This window comes from Rhagoletis zephyria, unplaced genomic scaffold (genome assembly GCF_001687245.7).
Source record: "Rhagoletis zephyria isolate East Lansing unplaced genomic scaffold, Rhagoletis_zephyria_1.1 Rzeph_scaffold_00820, whole genome shotgun sequence".
NCBI classification, from domain to species: domain Eukaryota; kingdom Metazoa; phylum Arthropoda; class Insecta; order Diptera; family Tephritidae; genus Rhagoletis; species Rhagoletis zephyria.
In genome coordinates, this window is record NW_016157904.1 from 164,741 (window position 1) to 186,908 (window position 22,168).

Consider the following 22,168-nt stretch of genomic DNA (forward strand, 5'->3'; position numbering starts at 1 on the left):
CTGATCATTTATGTATACATTTGTCTATATCTATCTCGATTCGTTTTGGCTGTTACAAACAACCGTTATGTGAACAAAATTAATATACCCTTGTGCACAAGTGCGCTCGGGTATAAAAATATTAATTGTGAAATAAAAAAAAGAAATATAGCCAATACTGGTCAAGAAAAGGAGCTTTCTATTATTGCCATCAGTGCAAATTACAAATCCCGAAAATGTCTGAATTTTTTTCCAAGAATACCGGGATTTTCGAGACCTAAAAAGGCCGGGATTAACATTCCCAGTGTACATAGTGCTTGAAAACATCAATTTTTCCCTTACCTCAAACTTTTCAGCGTGGGCAACAATGATGTTTTGTAATTAAGGCAGAATTGAATATGCGTTATCTGGGAAGACAATACCTGTAATATTTATTCTAAGTATTTGTTGGCACTGTATCGAAACACAAACGCGTGCTAAGCAAACAATGAAACAATTCGTGAAATTCTAAGTTTGCGAATAAAATTTCACACTTAAATTTAAGATTTTCATAACAAACTTTTTATGAGGAAAATCCCCGCTACGGCCTTCTTTAGAAAAAATATATTATTTTAAAATAAAAATAAGCGAAATGGGCCCAATATAACCCTGCCTGACATGAAACTTTTCTCCGCGTTAAGGCTAGTATAGGGCTGCCATACGTCCCTGTTTCCAGGGACATGTCCCTGTTTCGGACCCTTTGTCCCCGTGTCCTGGTTTACAACCAAAATGTCCCCGTTTAATGCTTGGGACAACAACATATAATTTGCTCTTTATAATTTTAAATGGTTAGCGAAAACTTTTTAGCCTATCAGATTCGAAAGTGAAAAGTGAACAATTTTGGCCGAAAATAAAACTCATGTTAACGGTGCATTGACATAAGACAATTTCATTTAATTAAATTGTCAAGTTTTTCTGAAAAGTAGGCGTCCGGACAATTATAAAGACAATACACTTTGTAGCAACCGTCGCACAGTGCATAATTTCGGTGATTTATGGGCAGGAAAATCGATAATCGAAGTTGGTAAAAAAGAATCCATCAATTATTTAAGGGGAAAAATTGTAATTATATCCGATGAATGTTATGAGGAAGTAACTTATTTAAAATCGTTTATTGAAAAATGTACATTAAAGTGGAAAGAAACGCCGCTCTTACAGGCTAACCTAATATTCGCGGCTTGCGTTTTGGTACGCATGCCGTCGAATTTGTTTTTTTGCGTCACCCGAAATTGACTTGCATGCGTTTGCATTTGATTTCATTGAGCGAAACGTCAAATCAAAATGTCACGCAGAACAAAAATTGGAAATTGAGTTAGCTTCATACGCACGCCGTTCAATTTCGGTTGATCTCATACAAGTTGCATGTGCATGAGAAATTTTTGACAATAAATTGGCGGCGTGCGTGAATATTAGGTTAGACTGTTAGAAAAATGGAGTTTATTTTTAACTGACTTCAAAAAAAGGAGGAGGTTATCCATTCGTCGGAATATTTTTTTGTGTGTTATGTATGTTACCGCATAATTTTGGACCACGTCAACCGATTTCGAAAATTCTTTTTGCATCGGAAAGGTAGTGTCTCAGAGGTGGTCCCATACTAATCTTAGGTTTAGATCCGACAATTGGATCATGCAAAAATTAACGGTACTCCTAAATATTATATGAGAATTGAAGTCGGTTTTGTTTTAAGAGAAACTCGCTTACCATTGGCACTGTGGAAAATATCGTTCAGTGTAAGTTCAACTTTAAAATAACGTGCACTGAATTTTACCATTATGTAAAAAATTAACACGAACTTTTAAGCAAAGTTAAAACTAGTGAGAAATGCGAATGGTATACACGAAAAGAGACCCTATAACATGTAATATGAGTTCGTTACGTAAAAATGTGTTTGAATAGTTCTTGTTTTGTCTGCTTCGACTTACGTTAAGAAGTCCAAATACAATCCTGAATTGAACTGAACTTTTTCTTTGATCTCTAATGGTTGTTATCTTTATTGTAAGTCAATCATATTTTAATATTTTGAAACAGTTATTGTTTTGTTTGTTTGTATATTAGGGTGGTCCAAAAAGAGTGAAGTCGGAATTTTGATGCTCTAACCCCTAGGATTGTTCTATGTCGAAAAAATTATACCCCTATTTTTTATTTTGAAATCAAAAAAATATTTAGAGGTCGCTCAAAGCGCTTAAAATTTTCCATGTATTTTATATGGGGGAAAAATAACTTTCCGTAGAAACGGTATAGAATTCTCGAAAATCAATATTTTCGATCGGAAAACTCTGGTTCTCTTCAAGAGGCTTCCAATAATAATTGTTTATTTAACCATTTTTTAAAACTAACGATTTTTTATTGGTGCCCCCATTGCATTTTTTGGTGTTATTTTCTGACCTATAAATTATAGTTACTATCAAAAAATGGTTAAATAAACAATCGGATATTATTGTAGCGAAGCTCCTGCAGAGAAGCAGAGTTTTCCGATCGGAAAATATTCATTGTTAAAAATTCTATACTATTTCTACGAAAAGTTGTTTTTTTCCCATATAAAATACATGGAAAACTTTAAGCGCTTTGAGCGACCTCTAAACACTTTTTCATTTCAAAATAAAAAAGTAAGGGTATATTTTTTTCGGTATAGAAAAAGCTTTGGAGGCGAGAGCATAAAAATTCCGACTTCACTTTTTCTCATGGATTTTTTGACCACCCTATTTTATATACATACGTTAAAACGCATATGACATATATCACAAAATACGTTAGGTGTATAAATAGTACGTTCCTTCAGTGAAGATTTTTCCATGATCTCTATTTATTATGGTTTATGCAATTTCGTTTTTGTATGTATTATAACAGAGCNACATGGACATAGTGGAGCGAATTAAAATACAGCGGCTCCGCTGGCTTGGCCATGTCATTCGAATGGACACCGACGCTCCAGCTCTGAAAGTATTCAACTCGGAACCCGCTGGTGGTAGCAGAGGAAGAGGGAGGCCCCCACTACGATGGAAAGAACAAGTGGAGAAGGACTTGGCTTCACTTGGCGTTTCCAATTGGCGTCAGTTGGCACATAAAAGAAACGACTGGCGTGCTTTGCTGAACTCGGCCAAAATCGCTTAGGCGGTTACAGCGCCAAAAAAGAAGAAGAAGATAACAGAGCATCAACTAAATTTTCCTTTGCAATTGAACGAGACTATAAATGTAAATATGATTTAAAACAAGTAACAAAAAAACCGACTTCAATTCTCATATAAAAATTTAAGATTATCGTTAACTTCTTCATGATCAAATGATCGGTTTAAACCAAATTAGTATGGCACCACCTGTGAGGTAACACCTTTTCTTTAAAAAAGAATTATAGAAATCGGTTAACGTAGTCCAAAGTATGGGCGTCGCCAGGATCGAATTTAGGGGAAGGGGGTGGTCGACATATAAAAAAATCCCAAAATTTTCACCTTTACGCATTCATGTTTCTGGCATGCGGGGGACGATAAGTACTTGCCGATTTGTTTTACAAAAATTATTTAAAAAGCAGACGTCTCGGTTGCTCAGCAAACCGGTTAATCGTTTCCACAATTATTTCACATTGATTCTCTAAAACAAATTTTCGATGTATGCTTAAAATGCATAAACCTAAAGGTAAATTTTATAGGAAAAATAAACCAACAATTTATGAAAACTAGTAGCAACCCCCGAAATACGGGTGAGTACTTAGCTCAAAATTTATTTAAAGAACTTCGTGAAAGACAACAATTAATCTTGTATTGCTAGACACGCAGTGGCAGATACAGGATATTATTTGTGGAGGGGCGATTGGAATGGACTTGTCGCACTGAACATAAAATGTTGTAAAAGTGATACGAAAATCTTTCGTAGTGTTGGTTTTTGTACAATGTACGAAGCTTTCGTTCATAATACGAACCCATTTTTCACAACGAAACAAGATTTTACGAACCATACGTAAATATAGCAAAGGGACTTCCGTAAGGCATTTTTTCAGTACAATTTACGAAATCTTGCCTTTATTTTACGAAACACATTCGTAAAGCACTGAACAAATCTCTGTACGAATAATTTTGTATATTGTAGGAAGGCATTCGTAATATTTACGTATGGTTTTAAATTTACGAAATCTACAATTCTGTATTCGTACAATTTAGTTAATACTTTCGTATAAAGTACTAATGCAGAAACATATTTTTTAAATTCGTACAACATACGAATATTCTCGTACAATATACTCTATCCATATTGGAAACTCCATTTTGAATTTTGGAAAACGAACATCGGATTCGTAATCAGTGACCTCGTTTTCGGTGTCAACGACATTTTTGGGTTTTACATTAATCCGAACAAATTTTAAATTTTTTCCGCCATTTTGAATTTTTAAAAACGAGCATCGGATTCATAATCAGCGACACCAAAAACCTCCGAGTAACGAGTTTCAAGCGATTCCGATCAATTTTTAAAAAAGTCATCCGCCATATTGGATCCACCATTTTGAATTTCGGAAAACTAACATCGAATTCGTAATCAGCGACACCAAAAACCTCCGAGTAACGAGTTTCAAGCGATTCCGATCAATTTTTAAAAAAGTCATCCGCCATATTGGATCCACCATTTTGAATTTCGGAAAACTAACATCGAATTCGTAATCAGCGACCCCGAAAACCACCCGAGTTACGAGTTTCAATCCAATAAAACCTTCAGAAGCATCAAAATCAACTTGGTAAACTTCAAAGTCGTTTTTCTCGAAATCTTTTTGTCTGAGCGTAGGTCCCTTTTAACTTTACGTGTCAAGTTTTAATCTTTGTGCAAAATTAAAAAAGAAATCAACACACTTTTTAAAATGTTGAGCTTTTTAATTCGATTTTTCAGAAACATTTTGAAGTACCATTGATTTTTGGGAATTTTTTTCGTCGAAGGTGTTGCTTATTTTCTCCATATAATCATATCATCGAAAATGTTTTGTATGGAATAAAATGGCTAACAAGGTCAACAAAAAAAATGCCAAAAATCAGTTACTTTAAACTTGCATTATAATTGAATGGGCTAAAAAACTGCTTACTCAAAATATTTCTTAAAAATCGAATTAAAAAGTTCGAAATTTTTACGAAAGTTTGTTGATTTTTTAAAACGTTGCACAGAGATTCAAGCTTGGATTTATATGGTTTTTGTTAAAGATTATACTATATTTTTCTAAACAAATAATGAAANCCGCAAAAGGGGTGTAAAGGGTACATGATTGCCTATTTATATAATTGATTAAGACAAATGGTCAAATCTTATCAAAATGTAAATGCCGTAAAGTTATGACAAGGTCTATAAATTCATAGTATTTGCATACCCATTGTAGTTTTTAATTTAAGAGATTTACATGCTTTCTTATTCTATAAATAATCTTGTGCAAGCCTAAAAGTTATTTTGATTGAAGATTAAAAAAAAAGTATTTTTTTTTTTAATTTCTTTTCAAATTTCTCGTTCGAGGTAATATATTGTAACCGAAATTTTTCTCCAGCCCTGGGGGATGAGGTCGCCCCCATTGCCCCTCCCCTGTATCCGCCACAGTAGACACCTGATAACTCAGGATAATTTTTAAGTTCTTAAAAGACATTGCTTTACTCTAAGCTTCGTGCAGTGGGCCTTTCACAATATCTGTTATTAGTCGTAATCTGAAACGCAATAATCATTGAAAATTGGCGCCATTTATGGTGAAAGGCATTTAATATCACACTTTAAAGCTAAAGCTTTCTTGACACTAGAAGCCTAATTTATTTTGGAGTAACGTAAAGCCTTAAGTCTTAGAGGCTTATGTACTTAAAAGATAACCTGTGAGCTAAAATATACTTAATCCTGCCTTATTTTTTAAAGAATATTGAAGTTGTGAGTTTAGCTAATAGTTAACATAGTTTTATTAATAAAAACTATTTATAAGCAGATTTATTTAAAACAACAAAATAAAAAGTCAATTTTGTGTTTTGGGTTAACCCTTTTAGTACAAAAATTCAACCACTGGTTCTAAAAAAATTTTAACATGGGTACCGGCCAATTTTGGATCGTTCATTTTAAAAATCACATAAAACATGTGTAAATCTTTGACGTTCGCGGTCATTCAGAGTCCTTTTTAATGGTCAGTGATATCCTATCCGTTTAAAAAAGAAAAGGATCTCAGCTATTTTTATTTTTTGCTTTCGTGAAATATATTTCAAAACTGTGAATAATACCGAATAACTTTTCCGAATCTCAGTTCCACGGAAATATGGTCAATATTTTCCAATAGATTATATTACTCACTATCGACTTTTCTGTCGATTTTTACTTTTTTGACAAACACGGTCAACTGCAACTGCAGCTTGCACTTTAGTTTGATATATAGCTCAATTCTGTGGCTGCTACAGATCCGCCTAACTTAGTCGTATGACTGAGCAATTATATATAGATACTAAAGGTGTGAACTACAAAACATAGAGACATGTAACACATCATGCAAGTGCCAGTTTGTATCATGTCGCTTATACATGTTTGAAAATGATATATCAAGACACTGCCGAATAACTTCAAATCAAATCATGCATCAAATTTATGCATGTCAACAAAAGGAACACATGCGACATATTCAGCATTATTATTTACATTGTATATTCGGGAAGAGATTTTCCGAATTTTGCAATTATTTTTTTTATTTTGTTACTAAACAATTATCTACTTAATTAAAAATCTATATACATTTTCATACAAAGCAGTATTAAAAATATGTTACAGAAAGACAACAGCTGAGCTAAGAAGCAATGACACGCTATAACAGTATGTTTGAGATGGAATGACATGGCATAGCAATGCATGAAATTTTCAAAAATTACATTTTTTTTAATGTTGAATTTGCTGCACTTTAATAGATACGCTGGGAAGAAGTTAAGAAAATGTTTAAATTTATATTTTGTTACCTACTTCACCGATTGGAAATCTGAAAACTATACCTTTCAGGAGCATGAAATGGTATTATAACTTTAGTCTGATATTTGTAATTACCAGAATAAAAAGAGATAGACTCATGAAAATGTGTACGTATGTGACCAGAACATCGAGCTGAGCCGACTTAGCCATATGGCAACCGAACTTCAGTTGGGTGGCCACTGGCTGAAATGGTTTTACAGATGGAAACTGCAAGCTGGCAACTGAGTTGCTATATTGGCAACTGCATTTTTGTGGTCGCTGCGGTAATTTTGAATGAGATATTTTATTTCTTTTTATAGCTGTTTGTTCAGCTTATTTACACTAAAGTTTTAGTTGCTGGCCCTTTAAAATTGTATTACTATATATATAACTTAACTAGTTGCTATTCATAATATATGTACATTTTCATTTCAGTGGCGTTGTTCATCGGCAACCCAACATCAATACATAACACCGGCACACAAAAAAAAATTAATGTGATGTGCATTTGACCGGACCTACCTATGGTTATGTATTTCGACCTGCAGAATCCGAATTTGAAGTCAGTTTGGCCAATATACCTCCTAGATTTTGAGAAAACTTCAAAAAACCCGTTTATTATTGCCAATTTTCGCTATTTTTTCGTTTTCGTTTTAATTCGAGAGAATTAATTTCGGTAAGGAATACGTTACCTTGGGACTGTTTTATATGCACGCGAAGGGCCCAACGTAGTTCGTCTGCAGTCAACACATCATTTCGATGGCCCTGGCAGATTGGCCGTATTCTGCGAATGCGCACCGTGATGTTCAATAGTCGAGTCATTCGGCTGCACCTTTCCACTAGGGTTATTCGTTGATAGTCATTATAAATGGCGTTTTCGAACCCACTCCAAGTAGAATTTGAGGCCCGCGACCTTCATTCAGGACCACTTGTTCTTCTGCTGTTGTCAGCTCGGGCATCTCTGTTACGAAGGTAGGTGTCTGACGAATACATGACGACCCAGACCACCATAGTGCATGCCCCTCCAGAGCGGCTTGAGCCACTCCTCGGCTTGCACAATATGCAGGATTGGATTCTGAGCGTATATGATTCCAGCAGATCACCTTGGAGTTTTCCTGAATGAACGCCACACGATTTGCAACGAATGGCTCTAGTCTTGATGGCGGTTTGCATATCCAGTGAAGGACGATAGCCGCGTCACTACAAAGGGTATATTGTACATTCTCGAGATGTAGAATTTTACAAACATTTTCTAAAGTAGCCACCCGGAGGTGAGCTGCCCTCAGCTCTAATCGGGGTATGGTAACATGTTTAACAGGTGCGACCTTAGTTTTAGCTGGTCCGTATTGCCGGACCTCTCCGCACAAGGTTTCACTTCTCACGTAAATCACAGCAGCGTAGGCTTTACTGCTCGCGTCGCAAAATTCCTGTAGCGTCACAGTGCCAATACGGTGCATGCCAAGCCAGCGGGGTATGCGAATTCGACCTACGACGACTAGCCCATTTCGAAATATAATCCACCGTTCCTTCAAGTCAGCTGGCAGTGGCATGTCCCAACATATATTGGCCTTTCACAGTTCTTGTATGAATATTTTCGCGGATACCACAATTGGAGCCAACATTCAAATCGGGTCGTATAACCGCGCGACTTCGCTCAGCTGGGAACGTTTAGTAAGCGTTAATTGGTCTTGATCTACTCGCACCTTATAGAACAGTTCGTCACGTATTGGGTCCCACTGTAGTCCTAAGACCATAGTATGACACTCACCCAAATCCATTTCTGAAGCAGACACAGCGAAGCCATTAAGAGCCTTCAAGACTTCCGCGCTGTTGGAGTTCCACTTACATACCTCGAATTTGCCTTTCATCAGAATATCATACACATCGCGACAACGAGTCACTGCTTCGTTTGATCATCTACGCTATCCAAGTAGATATCTACGTAGAAATTGTGGGCGATACTATTTCGTGCCGCAGCTTCCCAGCAAGCGTTAGTAATTATTCCGTGGTTGTCGATCGCGCACTGTTGTAACGCACGAACAGCATTATATGGGCTGCAATCCATTCCATAAGTAATGGTGCTCAGCTGATAGGTGCGAAGGGGATCGTCCGGAGACTCCCTCAAATGCGATGTCTGGGGTCTACTTCAACTTGTCGAAACATCTTCTTGATGTCACCCGTAATCGCTACAGCGTATCGATGGAACCGGTGTAGAATGTCAACAAGGTTGTCGTGAGTTGAGGACCGGAAAATCGTGTATCGTTCAGCTATACCCCGTTCCTCGATTAGGCCGAGGCGTTGAACACTACCCCAAACTTCGTCAGCGCAGCATGGTGTGGGATGAATATCAGAATCCCCAATCAATTGCATGTGACCCAGTGCCTCGTATTCTCGCATAAATTGCACATATTTCTCACGGAGGTGCTGATTGCTTGCCAACTTGCGTTCCAACTGAAGAAATTGGCGGAGCGCTGCCCTGCGAGAATTCCCAAGTGCCAGGGCGTCACGACGAAATGGAATCTGAATACTATATCGCCCGTCTGGCCACCGCGTGATAGTGTTCATGAAGATGGGTTCACACTCCTCCTCTGAAGGGTTTCATATCTCTGAGCATGCTTCTTCCTCCTCCCAAAATTTCTGCAGCAAAACATTAGCCGTTGTTCATCGAATTTTTTAGATGTATATGCATGCGCTGTTGTGTCCTGATAATTGGTCGTTGTCTGACCGAACACGATCCAACCGAGGCGAATCTGCAGTTTGGTTACACGGTTGGTTTGCATTAGCCGCAACTACCCCGTCCTGGATAATTGCGCTACAAGTATCATCACCTAGAAGCAGATCTATACGTCCAGGTGTTCCAAATGTGGGATCGGCAATTCGTAACCCATTTATATGGTTCCAAGAAGTGGTATCAATTGACGTTACCAGCTTGGTAGACGTAATTGTACGCAAGATGTATACATCTAAGTTGATCTCCAGGTCTGCGTTGACCGTAAAATGCAACCTTATGGTAGCTATGCCCTTTGTGTTAGCTGACGGAGCTCTTCCAATGCCCTCCACCAGCACCTCGCAGCGTCGCCTACGTAAATTCAGCTTATTAAACAATGACTCAGTTAAAAGACTAACCTGAGATCCCATATCACACAGCGCCCGGCAGTAATGTTGATTCTCATGGTAATCGGTAAGCCGACGCCATCCCCATGGATGAGGAATGACTGAACCTTGTCGGTTATTCATTGACCCCGAGGCAATGATTGAGGGGGTGTTTTAGCGGGAGCTGTCACTTTGCTGGAGGGCTTGTTGGTCCTTCTGCAGGTGAAGTAATACCACTAGTATTCGTAGTCCCCTTATCTCCTTCGCGGCAAAGTAGCTTACGTTGACACATGGTGCATAGGCCTGAGAAGCAGTCAGTAGATCCGTGCCCTAATTACAAGCAGTTAAAGCAACATCTGGCAGTTTCGGTAACAGAACCGGAACCACGATAGCGTCCCACTGATGGACTGGTAATTTCATGACGGAAAGAGCTCGGTAACTATTGCGCACACATTCAATAATATCGCGCAAGACCTTTGATGTGTCAGCTGGATTGTTAGGCAAGTCCAATATGCGCTGTACGTGAACTTGCGACAATAACGTAGGGTTATCATAACGGCGTTTAAGTTCTGACCATACCTCTGCATAACCACCAGTATGCAGTCCACCGATCATGGAAACCTTTTCAGCCTTTACGTATTGTCGCAACTTACCGAGTTTGTATGTCGGATCGAGGCCACTACAGTCATGCACAAGGTTCCCGTACATGTCCTTAAACACCAGCCAACTCGAAAGTTGGCCATCAAATTATGGTATGGAAATGGGTTCTAACCTCAAACCGCATGTGCGATGATGGGTAGAAGCTACTTCTGGAACTCGCTCGGATCTCAGATGAGAACGCATTCGGCGCAGGCGAAGACAAGCCTTTGTGAACATCTCCTCAGTCTCTGCGAACAGCTCATCATGCACTTCTACCTCAGTAGGTAATGATGCGGCAACGAGGTTATAGTGGTGTTCCACAAAACGGTCCCAATATTGCTGCGGCATTTGACTAGTGTAGTCCACTTCCACCAAGTCAGGTGAAAAATTTGCCGCCTGCACCGTACCAAGAACCCGCGCGATTGATGCTCGAGCATATGTTCGAATATTTAAAGATGACATGAAAAAAATGTGAAATTCCTCACAGGAGGCACCAGATTTTATGTACAAGAATAAAACGTCCGGTTGACTTCAATTCACGTTCGCAAGTAAATTTATTAAGCCGTAAGCAGATCTGCTCTACCTAGGCGAACAAATACCATATACGTATATATGTACAATGCATGTACGTACTCTAAGCAGTAAATGGGTAGCGATAATTCAAATAGAATCACGCGTTATTTTGCCAAACTGCACATACATGCATTATATATACGTATGTATGTACATATCTAGAAAGAAGAATCCACAAGCAGTAACTCTCAGCAAAGGTTGTGAGTACATATGTACGTGCATACATATTTCTGTATGAGGGTGGTTCGCAAAGACTGCTCAAAGCTATTCGTTATAGCGGCAGGAGGGTGGTTCGAAGATATCGTTTGCCATAATTTCACATATATTGACGTTTTAATTCAAGACGAAGAGAATAAGCCTAATTTGTTAGAGCAGATTTCGGCATATTTCGCGATGAATACATGATTTTGCATATCCAAAAGAAAATGGCAGAACTTCGACTTTTTCTTTTATTTTTTTTTTCATATATTAAATTTACCACCACAATAATCTGGCAAAACTGCATTCAGCAAGTTAAGTTATCGAAGAAAAAGGGGCAGATATCTCTCATACGCCGCTCTTTTAAAATTTGACTTTGAGCGAAATGAGCATACATTGCAACCAATACCCATATACAGCTGTTCGAATAGAACAGCAACTAAAGAGCGAAATACACCACACAAGCGGCTTGTCAAACCTACTTTTCCCATTTCGCCATACACCATGCAAACATGAGTCATTCAAGCACAGAATTTTAGTTTTCCTCCGGTTCACAATGTTAAAAATGTTGGTTTTCTTCCATTTTTCTCCCTTACGTCCTCACTTGGTGAAAATTCAGCAACAAATGAGGCGATTTTACCATCCACATCGCAAGCGGTTTGATCAAACGTCAACATGGCGGCCAGAAAATCAAAAAATTTTGATTTTTGCTCAAATTTCCCTCAAGCGGTTTGTCAAACCTTCAAACACCCCCATAGACAACACAAATGGATTGAAACAAAGGGATATTTCGCTTGGTTTGTCAAGCCGCTTGTGTTGTGTATTTCGCTCTTAAGCAGCTAACGTATGCGGAACGAAATACGAACTGATGCAATAAAAAGAAACAGCTGTACTTTCGGATGCAACAAATATTGTTTTTCCACTCACATAGATATTGTCGAAATTTCCAAGAAAAACTTTTATAGAAAGAATTTGAGTTATTGGTTTTTTAGCCATTTAGATGATAAATAGCTCAGAGTTATATTTAAGGTGTTTTGCTTACTTTATATAAAGTTAGCGAAGCACCTCTCAAACTCAAAGATAAAAGACTACACTTTGTATCCAAATTTGCCGTTATTTTGACGTTCCAAGATGAGCTAGTTTACTTTTGAAAAAAAAAATAAAAATTGTTTGGCATTTTTTTTCAATGTTCAATAATTTTTAGAAGAAAATAATAATATTAAAATAGAAAAGCAACACCAGTTGCTTTATGTACCGCTTTGAAATTTAAACAAACAATAATCACCATGGCTAAAATTCAAAAAATTAAGAAGCCTCCTTATCAAATTCAGCAAAGAGTTCAAGATTCATAGAAAATTACTATATAATTTGTATCACCCTTTCTCCATCAGCATAATCTTTGCCCCAAATAGTAATTACCAGGGAACGGATTTTATGGAAATTGCCTTTTTTTCTGGTAAGGAGATAGAGTATATTCGATTAAGAATGTCCACGATTTAGCTTTCCCTGATTCCGTATATATACACATTTGAAGTTGCCTTTTTTTGCCTTTTTTAAGATATTTGCCTTTTTTACCCTTTCTACCTTTAAAAAAGTGATCATAGCATTTACAATTTTTTTTTTAAGATTAAAAAATATTCACATGCCCATGCGGCTTATAGAAGCACAGGGACCTCTTGCCAAATTGTTGTTGAAAAAATTCCGTTTTCTCAGCTAAAGTAGGCTTGAAGACAATAAGGGGTGTGGATAAAATTGTAAAGGGCGAGGAAAGCGCCCTTATTTCTGATAATATGAACATTTCAAACGTTCCATATTTAAATTGGGCTCCACTTGTATCAACTTACGTCGAGCGCACATCTAGTACATTCAAGGCTTTTCTTCGCGAAAATCGAATGAAAATGCTGCCAGAAAACTTCAAAATGCATCTTGTGGTTCAATGTTACTACAACTATACAGATTAAAGTTTTATGAGTTAGAAACTCGAAAGGATAAAATAGTCAAAGATTCAAAGTACAAATTTTTCATATAATGAACTAGTTCTAGTTTTTTCTCTTTTTACTTGTAATATAAGCATTTCTAATATTTAATATATTTTTTGATTGTTCTTCGTATTTTCTGTCTTTTTTTAGTGCCTTATTTTGCTTTTTTTGCAATACCTTATTTTTGCCTTTTCCTGCCTTTTCGCTATTTTGTTTTGCCTTTTTTGCCTTTTTTGCAATACCTAGTGCCTTTTCCTGCCTTTTTCGCTATTTTATTTTGCCTTTTCCAGCCTATTTCGTTACTTTATTTTGCCTTTTTTATACGTTTTTAGGTCCTAAAAATCCGTTCCCTGGTAATTACCTATTACTTGAGTAAATAATAACTGGAGCATTTCTTAGTCCCTTTGAATAAAAATAATAATTTTTTTCCAATCAAAAAAGAACGAAAAATCAAAAACAGTTTTTAAACGAGCCACATAGAAAATTATTGCTTTTATTATTTTTAATTAATTAATAAACCGCTTTCCAAGTCGCAAAAATTATTTTAAAAATAAGGTAGTTTAAACAAAAAAAAATTAAGCGAAAAAATCAAAAATGCAATTATGCAGCTGAAAAGTGTATTGTTTTTATTTTTTTTAACAAATTCTTAAGCCGCTTTCCAAGTCCTTAAAAATATTTTAAAAATAAGGTAGTTTAAACAAAAAAATTAAACGAAAAAATCAAAAATGCTTTTAATTCACAAACCGAGGTAAACGGCAAATTATGCAACTAAAAAAATAATTATTTTTATTATTTTTAACCAATTTTTAACCCGCTTTCCGAGGCCCAAATTTTTTTTAAATAAGGCGGTATAAACAAAAAAAAATTAACGACAAAATCGAAAGCAATTTTAGTGCACAAACCAAGCCAAACGGCAAATTATGCAACAAAAAAATTAATTGTTTTTATTATTTTTAAACAATTTTTAAATCGCTTTCCAAGTCCCTAAAATTATTTTAACAATAAGGTAGTTTAAACAAAAAAAATTATGTGATAAAAGCAAAAATACTTTCGATTCACAAAATGAGGCAAATGGCAAATTATGCAACAAAAAAAAAATATTATATTTATTATTTTTAACGAATTTTTAAACCGCTTTCCAAGTCCCTAATTTTTTTTTTTAAATAAGGCGGTTTAAGCAAAAAAACCAAATTAAACGACAAAATCAAAAACAGTTTTTGTGACAAGACATGAAAAACGGCAAATTATGCAACAAAAAAATTAATTGTTTTTATTATTTTTAACCAATTTTTAAACCCCTTTCCAAGTCCCTAATTTTTTTTTTTAAATAAGGCGGTTTAAGCAAAAAAACCAAATTAAACGACAAAATCAAAAACAGTTTTTGTGACAAGACATGAAAAACGGCAAATTATGCAACAAAAAAATTAATTGTTTTTATTATTTTTAACCAATTTTTAAACCCCTTTCCTAGTCCCAAAATTTTTCTTTTTATAAGGCTGTTTAAACAACAAAAAATTTAACCAACATCAAAAACAGTTTTAATGCACAAAACAAGCCAAACGACAAATTATGCAACAAAAAAATTAATTTTTTTATTATATTTTTATGTCGTTTATTTTTTGTTTTTTTGGACAGCCTTATGTAAAAACAAGTAAGAAAGTCTAAGTAAGTCGGGCGGAGCCGAACATTAAATACCCGGCGCAAGTATGAAATATAAGTTTTTCACCTTTCCGAAAACTACCGCTACATGGTAAGCAGGGGTGGTTTTACCCCTATTTTAAACATCTTCGATAGAACGGTCAGTTAGACATAATGAGATAAATTTATTATAGTCACATGTGGGCGGTATCACGCCCATTTTCTAAAATTCCAAATAATGTTACTTCTTTTCGAGAGATTGTTATTAGTATCAATTTTGAGTAAATTAGCGCCCTTAAATTTCGAAATATCGAAGAATTTCTGAAATTTGCCGTTATATGAAAAATTACCGTAATTTTAGTATGATTTCAATCGTTTTCAAAGTTTTGCTTTAAATTTCGCCATACACCCGAAAGAAATACACGTACCAAATTTTGTTATGAGAACTAAATTTTTACCCGAGTTATCGTGTGCAAAGACGGACGGACGGACAGATGGACAGACAGTCACCGCTTAATCCATTTCTCTTTTCATCCTGATCATTTATGTATGTATACATTTGTCTATATCTATCTCGATTCGTTTTGCCTGTTACAAACAACCGTTATGTGAACAAAGTTATAATACATACTCTTGTGCACAAGATCGCTCAGGTATAAAAATTTAGGAATTTAGGAAAGCGGTTTAAAAATTGGTTAAAAATAATAAAAGCAATTAATTTTTTTGTTGCATAATTTGCCGTTTGGCTTGTTTTGTGCATTAAACTGTTTTTGATTTTGTCGTTTAATTTCTTTTGTTTAAACAGCCTTATTAAAAAAAAATTAGGGACTTGGAAAGCGGTTTAAAAATTGGTTAAAAGTAATAAAAACAATAAATTTTTTTTGTTGCATAGTTTGCCGTTAGACTAGGTTTGTGCATTAAAACGGTTTTTGATTTTGTCGTTAAATTTTTTTTTTTTTGTTTAAACAGCCTTATTTAAAAAAATATAGGGACTTGGAAATCGGTTTAAAAATTGGTTAAAAATAATAAAACAATTAAGTTTTTTGTTGCATAATTTGCCGCTTGGCTTATTTTGCGAACTGAGAGCATTTTTTTTGTCGTTTATTATTATTTTTTGTTTAAACTACCTTATTCTTAAAATAATTTAAGGGACTTGGAAAGCGGTTTAAAAATTGGTTAAAGATAATAAAAACAATAAATTTGTTGTTGCATAATTGCCGTTTGGCTTGGTTTGTGCATGAAAACTGTTTTTGATTTTGTCGTAAAATTTTTTTTGTTTAAACCGCTCTATTTAAAAAAAAAAATTGGGACTTGGTAAGCGGTATAACAATTGGTTAAAAATAAGTATCTCTTTAGTTGCATAATTTGTGGTTTGCCACGTTTTGAGAATTCAAAGCATTTTTGATTTTTTCGTTTAATTTTTTTGTTCAATGCACCTTATTTTTAAAATAATTTTAGGGATTTAGATAGCGGCTTAAAAATTAGTTAAAAATAATAAAAACAATACATTTTTCTGTCGCATAATTGCATTTATGATTTTGTCCTTTAATTTTTTTTTAAACTACCCGAGCGCACTTGTGCCTAATGGTATTATAACTTTGTTCACATAACGGTTGTTTGTAACAGGCAAAACGGTTCGAGAGATATAGACAAATGTATACATAAATGATCAGAATGAAAAGAGAAATCGACTAAGCGGTGACTGTCTCTTTGTCCGTCCGGCTGTGCAGACGATAACTCAGGTAAAAATTGAGATATTTTAACGAAATTTAGTGCGTGTACTTCTTTCCGACTTATGACGGATGGTATTGAAAATGGGCAAAATCGGACAAAAGCCACGCCTACCTCGCATATAGCGGTAGTTTTCAGAAATACGAAAATTGCGATATTTTAGTAACTGCTGAAGATTATTCACTCAAAATTTATATTTACGATAATTTGTCGACGAAAAATAAGAATATTAAAAATTTTTGGAAAATGGGCGCAGGCACGCCCACTTATGATTACATGTGTATACCTTGGTAACCACTCCACCAATTTCTCCCAAGTTTGGCACAGTTGTTAGCCTGGGTACATCATACCAAATGGCTGAAAATTTTTAAAAATCGGACAATAACCACGCCCACATCCCATATAACGGTAATTTAGATAAATACGAAATCTTCGATAAATCAGGAAATACTAAAGCTAATTTATTCAAAATAGATACTGGCAATAATTCTTTTCCAAGAAATACGTTTATGATAAAATTTTGGAAAATGGCCGTGGCACCGTTCAACCAATTGTACCAAACTGGTTATAGTTATTGTGCTTGCCACAAAAAAGCAAAACTTTGAAAATGATTGAAATCGGACTAAAATTACGGCTACTTTTTATATACGGTAAATTTCAAAAATTCTTGAAACTTCGATATTTCGAAATTTAAGGACGCTAATTTAGTCAAAATTGATACTAACAACAATCTCTTGAAAAGAAGTAACATTACTTGGAATTTTTGAAAATGGGCGTGATACCGCCCACATATCACTATATAAATTTATCTCATTATATCTAACTGACCGTTCTATCGAAGATGTTTAAAATAGGGGTAAAACCACCCCTGCTTACCACGTAGCGTTAGTTTTCGGAAGGTTGAAAAACATAGTATATATTTAATACTTGCGCCGGTTATTTAATGTTCCGCTACGCCCGAACTTAGACTTTCTTACTGCTTATACCCGAGCGCACTTGTGCACAAGGGTATATTAATTTTGTTCACATAACGGTTGTTTGTAACAGCCAAAACGAATCGAGATAGATATAGACAAATGTATACATAAATGCTCAGAATGAACAGAGAAATCGATTAAGCCATGTCTGCCTCTCCGTCCGTCTGTCCGTCTGTCCGTCCGTGTACACGATAACTCGAGCAAAAATTGAGATATCTCAACGAAATTTAGTATGTATGTTTCTATTTATCCAAGGTAGGTTGGTATTGAAAATGGGCGAAATCTTACTGTAACCACGCCCACTACCCATATAACGATAATTTCTAGAAATACGAAAACTGCGATATTTTAGTAACTACTGAAGATAATTCCCTCAAAATTTATATTTACAATAACTTTCAGACGAAAAATAAGAATATAATAGATTTTTGGAAAATGGGCGTAGCCACGCCCGCTTATTGTTACATGTGTATATCTTGGTAACCACTGCACCAATTTCTTCTACAGCATACTAAATGGAAGAAAATTTTAAAAATCGCACAAAAACCACGCCCACATCCCATATAACGGTAATTTTCGGAAATACGAAAACTGCTATATTTTAGTAACTGCTGAAGATTATTCACTCAAAATTGATATTTACAACAATTTTTAGACGAAAAATAAGAATATTATATATTAATTTCCATTCAAATCACCCATGGAGTCAGAAAATAAACACCGCTGCTAGCCTGATCAAAAAGGTGTACATGCTAAGCAACAACGAGTTCGTGGAGGAGAACAAAAATAAAATTAAAAGCATTCTGCACAAAAACGGCTACCCGCATGCGCTAGTTAACAATTTATTAGCAACGACGATAAACAAAAGTAAACAAACAAATCAAAATAAAGATCTTCAGGCTAACAACACAACTAACAATAAAAAGTACATTGGAGTAACTTACGTACCAGGACTAAGAAATAACCAGGCGCTCAGGACAACAATAAAGAATGAAGATATTACATATGCTCACAGGCCGCACAACACAATAAGCAAACTGTACACTAAAACAAAAGACAGAATTCTGAAGGAACAACAACATAATGTTGTGTATCAAATAGAATGTAAGGGGAATGATACTGAAAGCTGTAACAAATGCTACGTAGGCACAACAAAAAGATCATTGGGTACAAGAATAAGCCAACATAAAGCGGATGAGAGAAACAAAAAGATGACAACAGCACTGGCACAACACTTGACGAAGCACGAACACTTAGCGGACTTCGGGAATACGAGAATTTTGGACTTCGAAAGAGGGGTAAAAAGGAGAATGACATTAGAAAGCCTACGTATACAACAAAGACTTGAGAATGCGATCAACTTTAAAGAGGACGTAGATAACACCAACAACGTGTATGCAGCTGTAATCAATAACAAATATAAATAAGAATATAGGATTCGAATTTGGTAATATTGTTGAAAAGATACTAAAAATGGTGCTAACGTTTATCGTTTTGTTAAACAATTTTTGCCAATAATATTTATGTAAATGTGAGTTCAAAGTCAGAATTAGTGTAAAGTAATTGTCGTTAACTATGTTTATTGTTTTTGCATCAGCGAATTTTACTTGCTTATCATGTTTATTGTTTATTTGTTTTTATTTTTCGAATAAAGACTCCCTGATGAAGACGCGAAAGCGTTGAAACGCGTTTTCGCTTTTTTAACTCTATCGGCCGAAGCAGCTCCAACCCAGCAAACAAAGAAATTTTTCAAATGTTCAAATTTGTGGAGAAACGCAATCAAAGTTTGATCAATTCATACAGTTGGTATACCAAAAGACAGATGGAAAGACACATATTTATCTTCGCCATTTTTGGGAAGTTTCGTCATCTGTTAGGCTCAACATATTCTCTTCATCAAGCTTTTTAATTGTATTATGAAATCTCCAAGAACGTAAAATTTTAATTACACCTCTATATTATTAAACGTGCGATATCAGTTTTTCCTTACTACCAATCATTAGTATTATTTATTGCAAACATGGATTTTTTCCACTATTTGCAAGATTTAGTGGAAATAGTCTTTTAGCCATAAATATTAATTTAGTGGAAATTTTGTCAGTTCCAATATCACTAGGCTTGGAGGGGAGTGTGCACTACCACTAAAAATAATAGTGGTAGTGAGAACACTGATTTTTTCCACTAAAAATGTTTGTTCATAAGAAAACCATCGTTATAGTAGTGGTAGTTAAAAGCATAGTGCACTCAAACATTAGTGCACTACGCCCATGTCTGGTAAAATATCAGATGCCAAAACTCCTTGGACACTACATTCACACACACGAAATAATAGCAATTTATTTGTTGACTGTTTATTTAAAAGGTCCGTACAAATGGTTTTTGTCAGAAGCTGTTTCAAGACCAAGATATACCCTGCCCTTGGCGACCGCTGTCTTTTTTTTAAATTTAGATCTCGCTCGCATCAGGGGTCGAACCCAAGTCCCACGAAATGGTCATACGCACCTCTAACTACTCAGCCACAGCGGCCAACGATTTGATAGACTTTACCATTGTAAAATAATAATGTTAATTTTGTACATATTTCTTATGATATATTTGCTTTGTTTCTTCTTTAATACAGTTTGCTTTTTGATCGCATACGTAGTGAAAGGAATCAGCCGAGCTCTAGCAATTCAGACAATCAAGGCAGGACAACAACTAGTTCAGGTGGTGTAATGTCTGGGAATAATAGCTTGTCCGCTCAAATATCTACTGTAAGTGTAGATCGCGAAGCATTCAGTCGATGGAGGGACCGCCAATATTATGGACCGCGACGTTGGTTAAACAAAGATGATTACGTTTGGGATAACAACGGAGGTATGCATTTATTAATACATTTTTGGGCATGCTTTCGATATATCTATATACATACCTACATACTTATCCGATTTTTTCCCCTTCCAAATATTGTGCATATGGGTGATTACTAGGGAAGACTAAAATATGCAAATGCATATCGCATATGCAAATGCTTATCGCATATGCAAATGCATATTAAAACACAAAACACATATTTTACCGAAATAGCATAAAAGTGCATAAAAATGAATATTTTGTTAACAAGTTAATTCATTTTCTCATAATTTCATTTGGCAATACCTGACGCAACATGGATGACCAGCCCGCTGTGAAATGAAACCACCGAGTTTCTAATAGAGAATCACCACGCTACAGAGTAGCCGTCTTTATTTATACAAAAACTCTTAACCTACACCTACATAGTTCTTAGCTAAACCTTAGTATATCTAAAACATGTGTAATGCACTACACATTTAGTAGGTTTGTATAACTCTTCTAGAAAAACACTTAAATCGACAATGCCAGGAAGTAATGACAATAGTCTACGATTTCACTTGCATTCTAAGCCAATCGCATTTCATAACATTTGAGAGATGCATACGTGACTATTCCCATACACCCTGGCCAGTTTTGCCATTTTAACCGTTTTCCGGCTAGATTCAGCCGGTTGCGATAGCAAACAGCCGGAGAAAATTCGTTTTAGCCGGCAGCCGATAAGCCGTTTTGCAAAAAAAAATAACCGTTTTTAGCCGATTTTGTCATTTGCTATTCGCCTTATTTTATTAAAATTCAAATATATAAGTTTCTATTTTTACAAATTTAGTGATCCAAAATCTATTAGAAATGGCTACTCGGAGAAAGTTTTCATGCGGGACTGTTTTTATAAAATGTAAAGACAATTTTTTCTAACCCGAAAAGTGTGCAGATAGGGAACCGATTTCAATGATTTTTATTTTAAGCTAATATGCAGTGACCCAAAAACATATAAACTGAGCCGCGCCATTTTAGCTGATTAAAAAGTTAAAAAATTTTCTGAAATTTTCCAAATTTTCATAATTTTTACACAAAGTGTGAAATCTGGATGTAGTATATGGTGTTTTTTAAGTAATCAGCTACATATTCATAAAAAAAACAATGAACATTGAATAAACTAAAGAAAATAGGCAAAACTTGCTTAGATGTCGCGTCCCAGTTTGTATTTGGGAGGACGTAGCCGGGATTTTCTGTCTTGCTTATGGATTTTTCTATAAACAAAAATTTTATAAAATGAAACTGCAGTAGTTTTCATCTTATGTGGATAGTTCTTGTCACAAATACATATTTTCGTGGTCGTATTTACATATCGATGGTCCTGTTCAATAACGACACAATTCAAAATTCAAAAAACAAAAACTGTTACCGCTGTTAAGTGGTTCTTGTCTATAATCTTTGTCTTATCCATTTCTATCCCAGTAAGGATTGCTAAAGTAAGTACATGGATTCGACAAGGATTAGATGCATGAGCCACTTAATAGTTTTTACAACGCTTTTATCAACTTGCAATGTTGTGTGTCCAGAAAC

General features: G+C 35.4%; 1 protein-coding gene across 1 annotated transcript in view; it reads left to right on the top strand.

The window, feature by feature from the left end:
• The window catches only part of LOC108361703 (E3 ubiquitin-protein ligase hyd-like), a 113,584-nt gene extending 92,830 nt beyond the window's left edge, over positions 1–20,754 (top strand). Inside the window, exon 5 of the mRNA XM_017614406.1 lies at positions 20,391–20,754. Coding sequence (XP_017469895.1) covers positions 20,391–20,739 — 349 coding nt within the window. The 3' untranslated portion in view covers positions 20,740–20,754. The remainder of the gene's footprint in view (positions 1–20,390) is intronic.
• Positions 20,755–22,168: the final 1,414 nt, after the last annotated feature.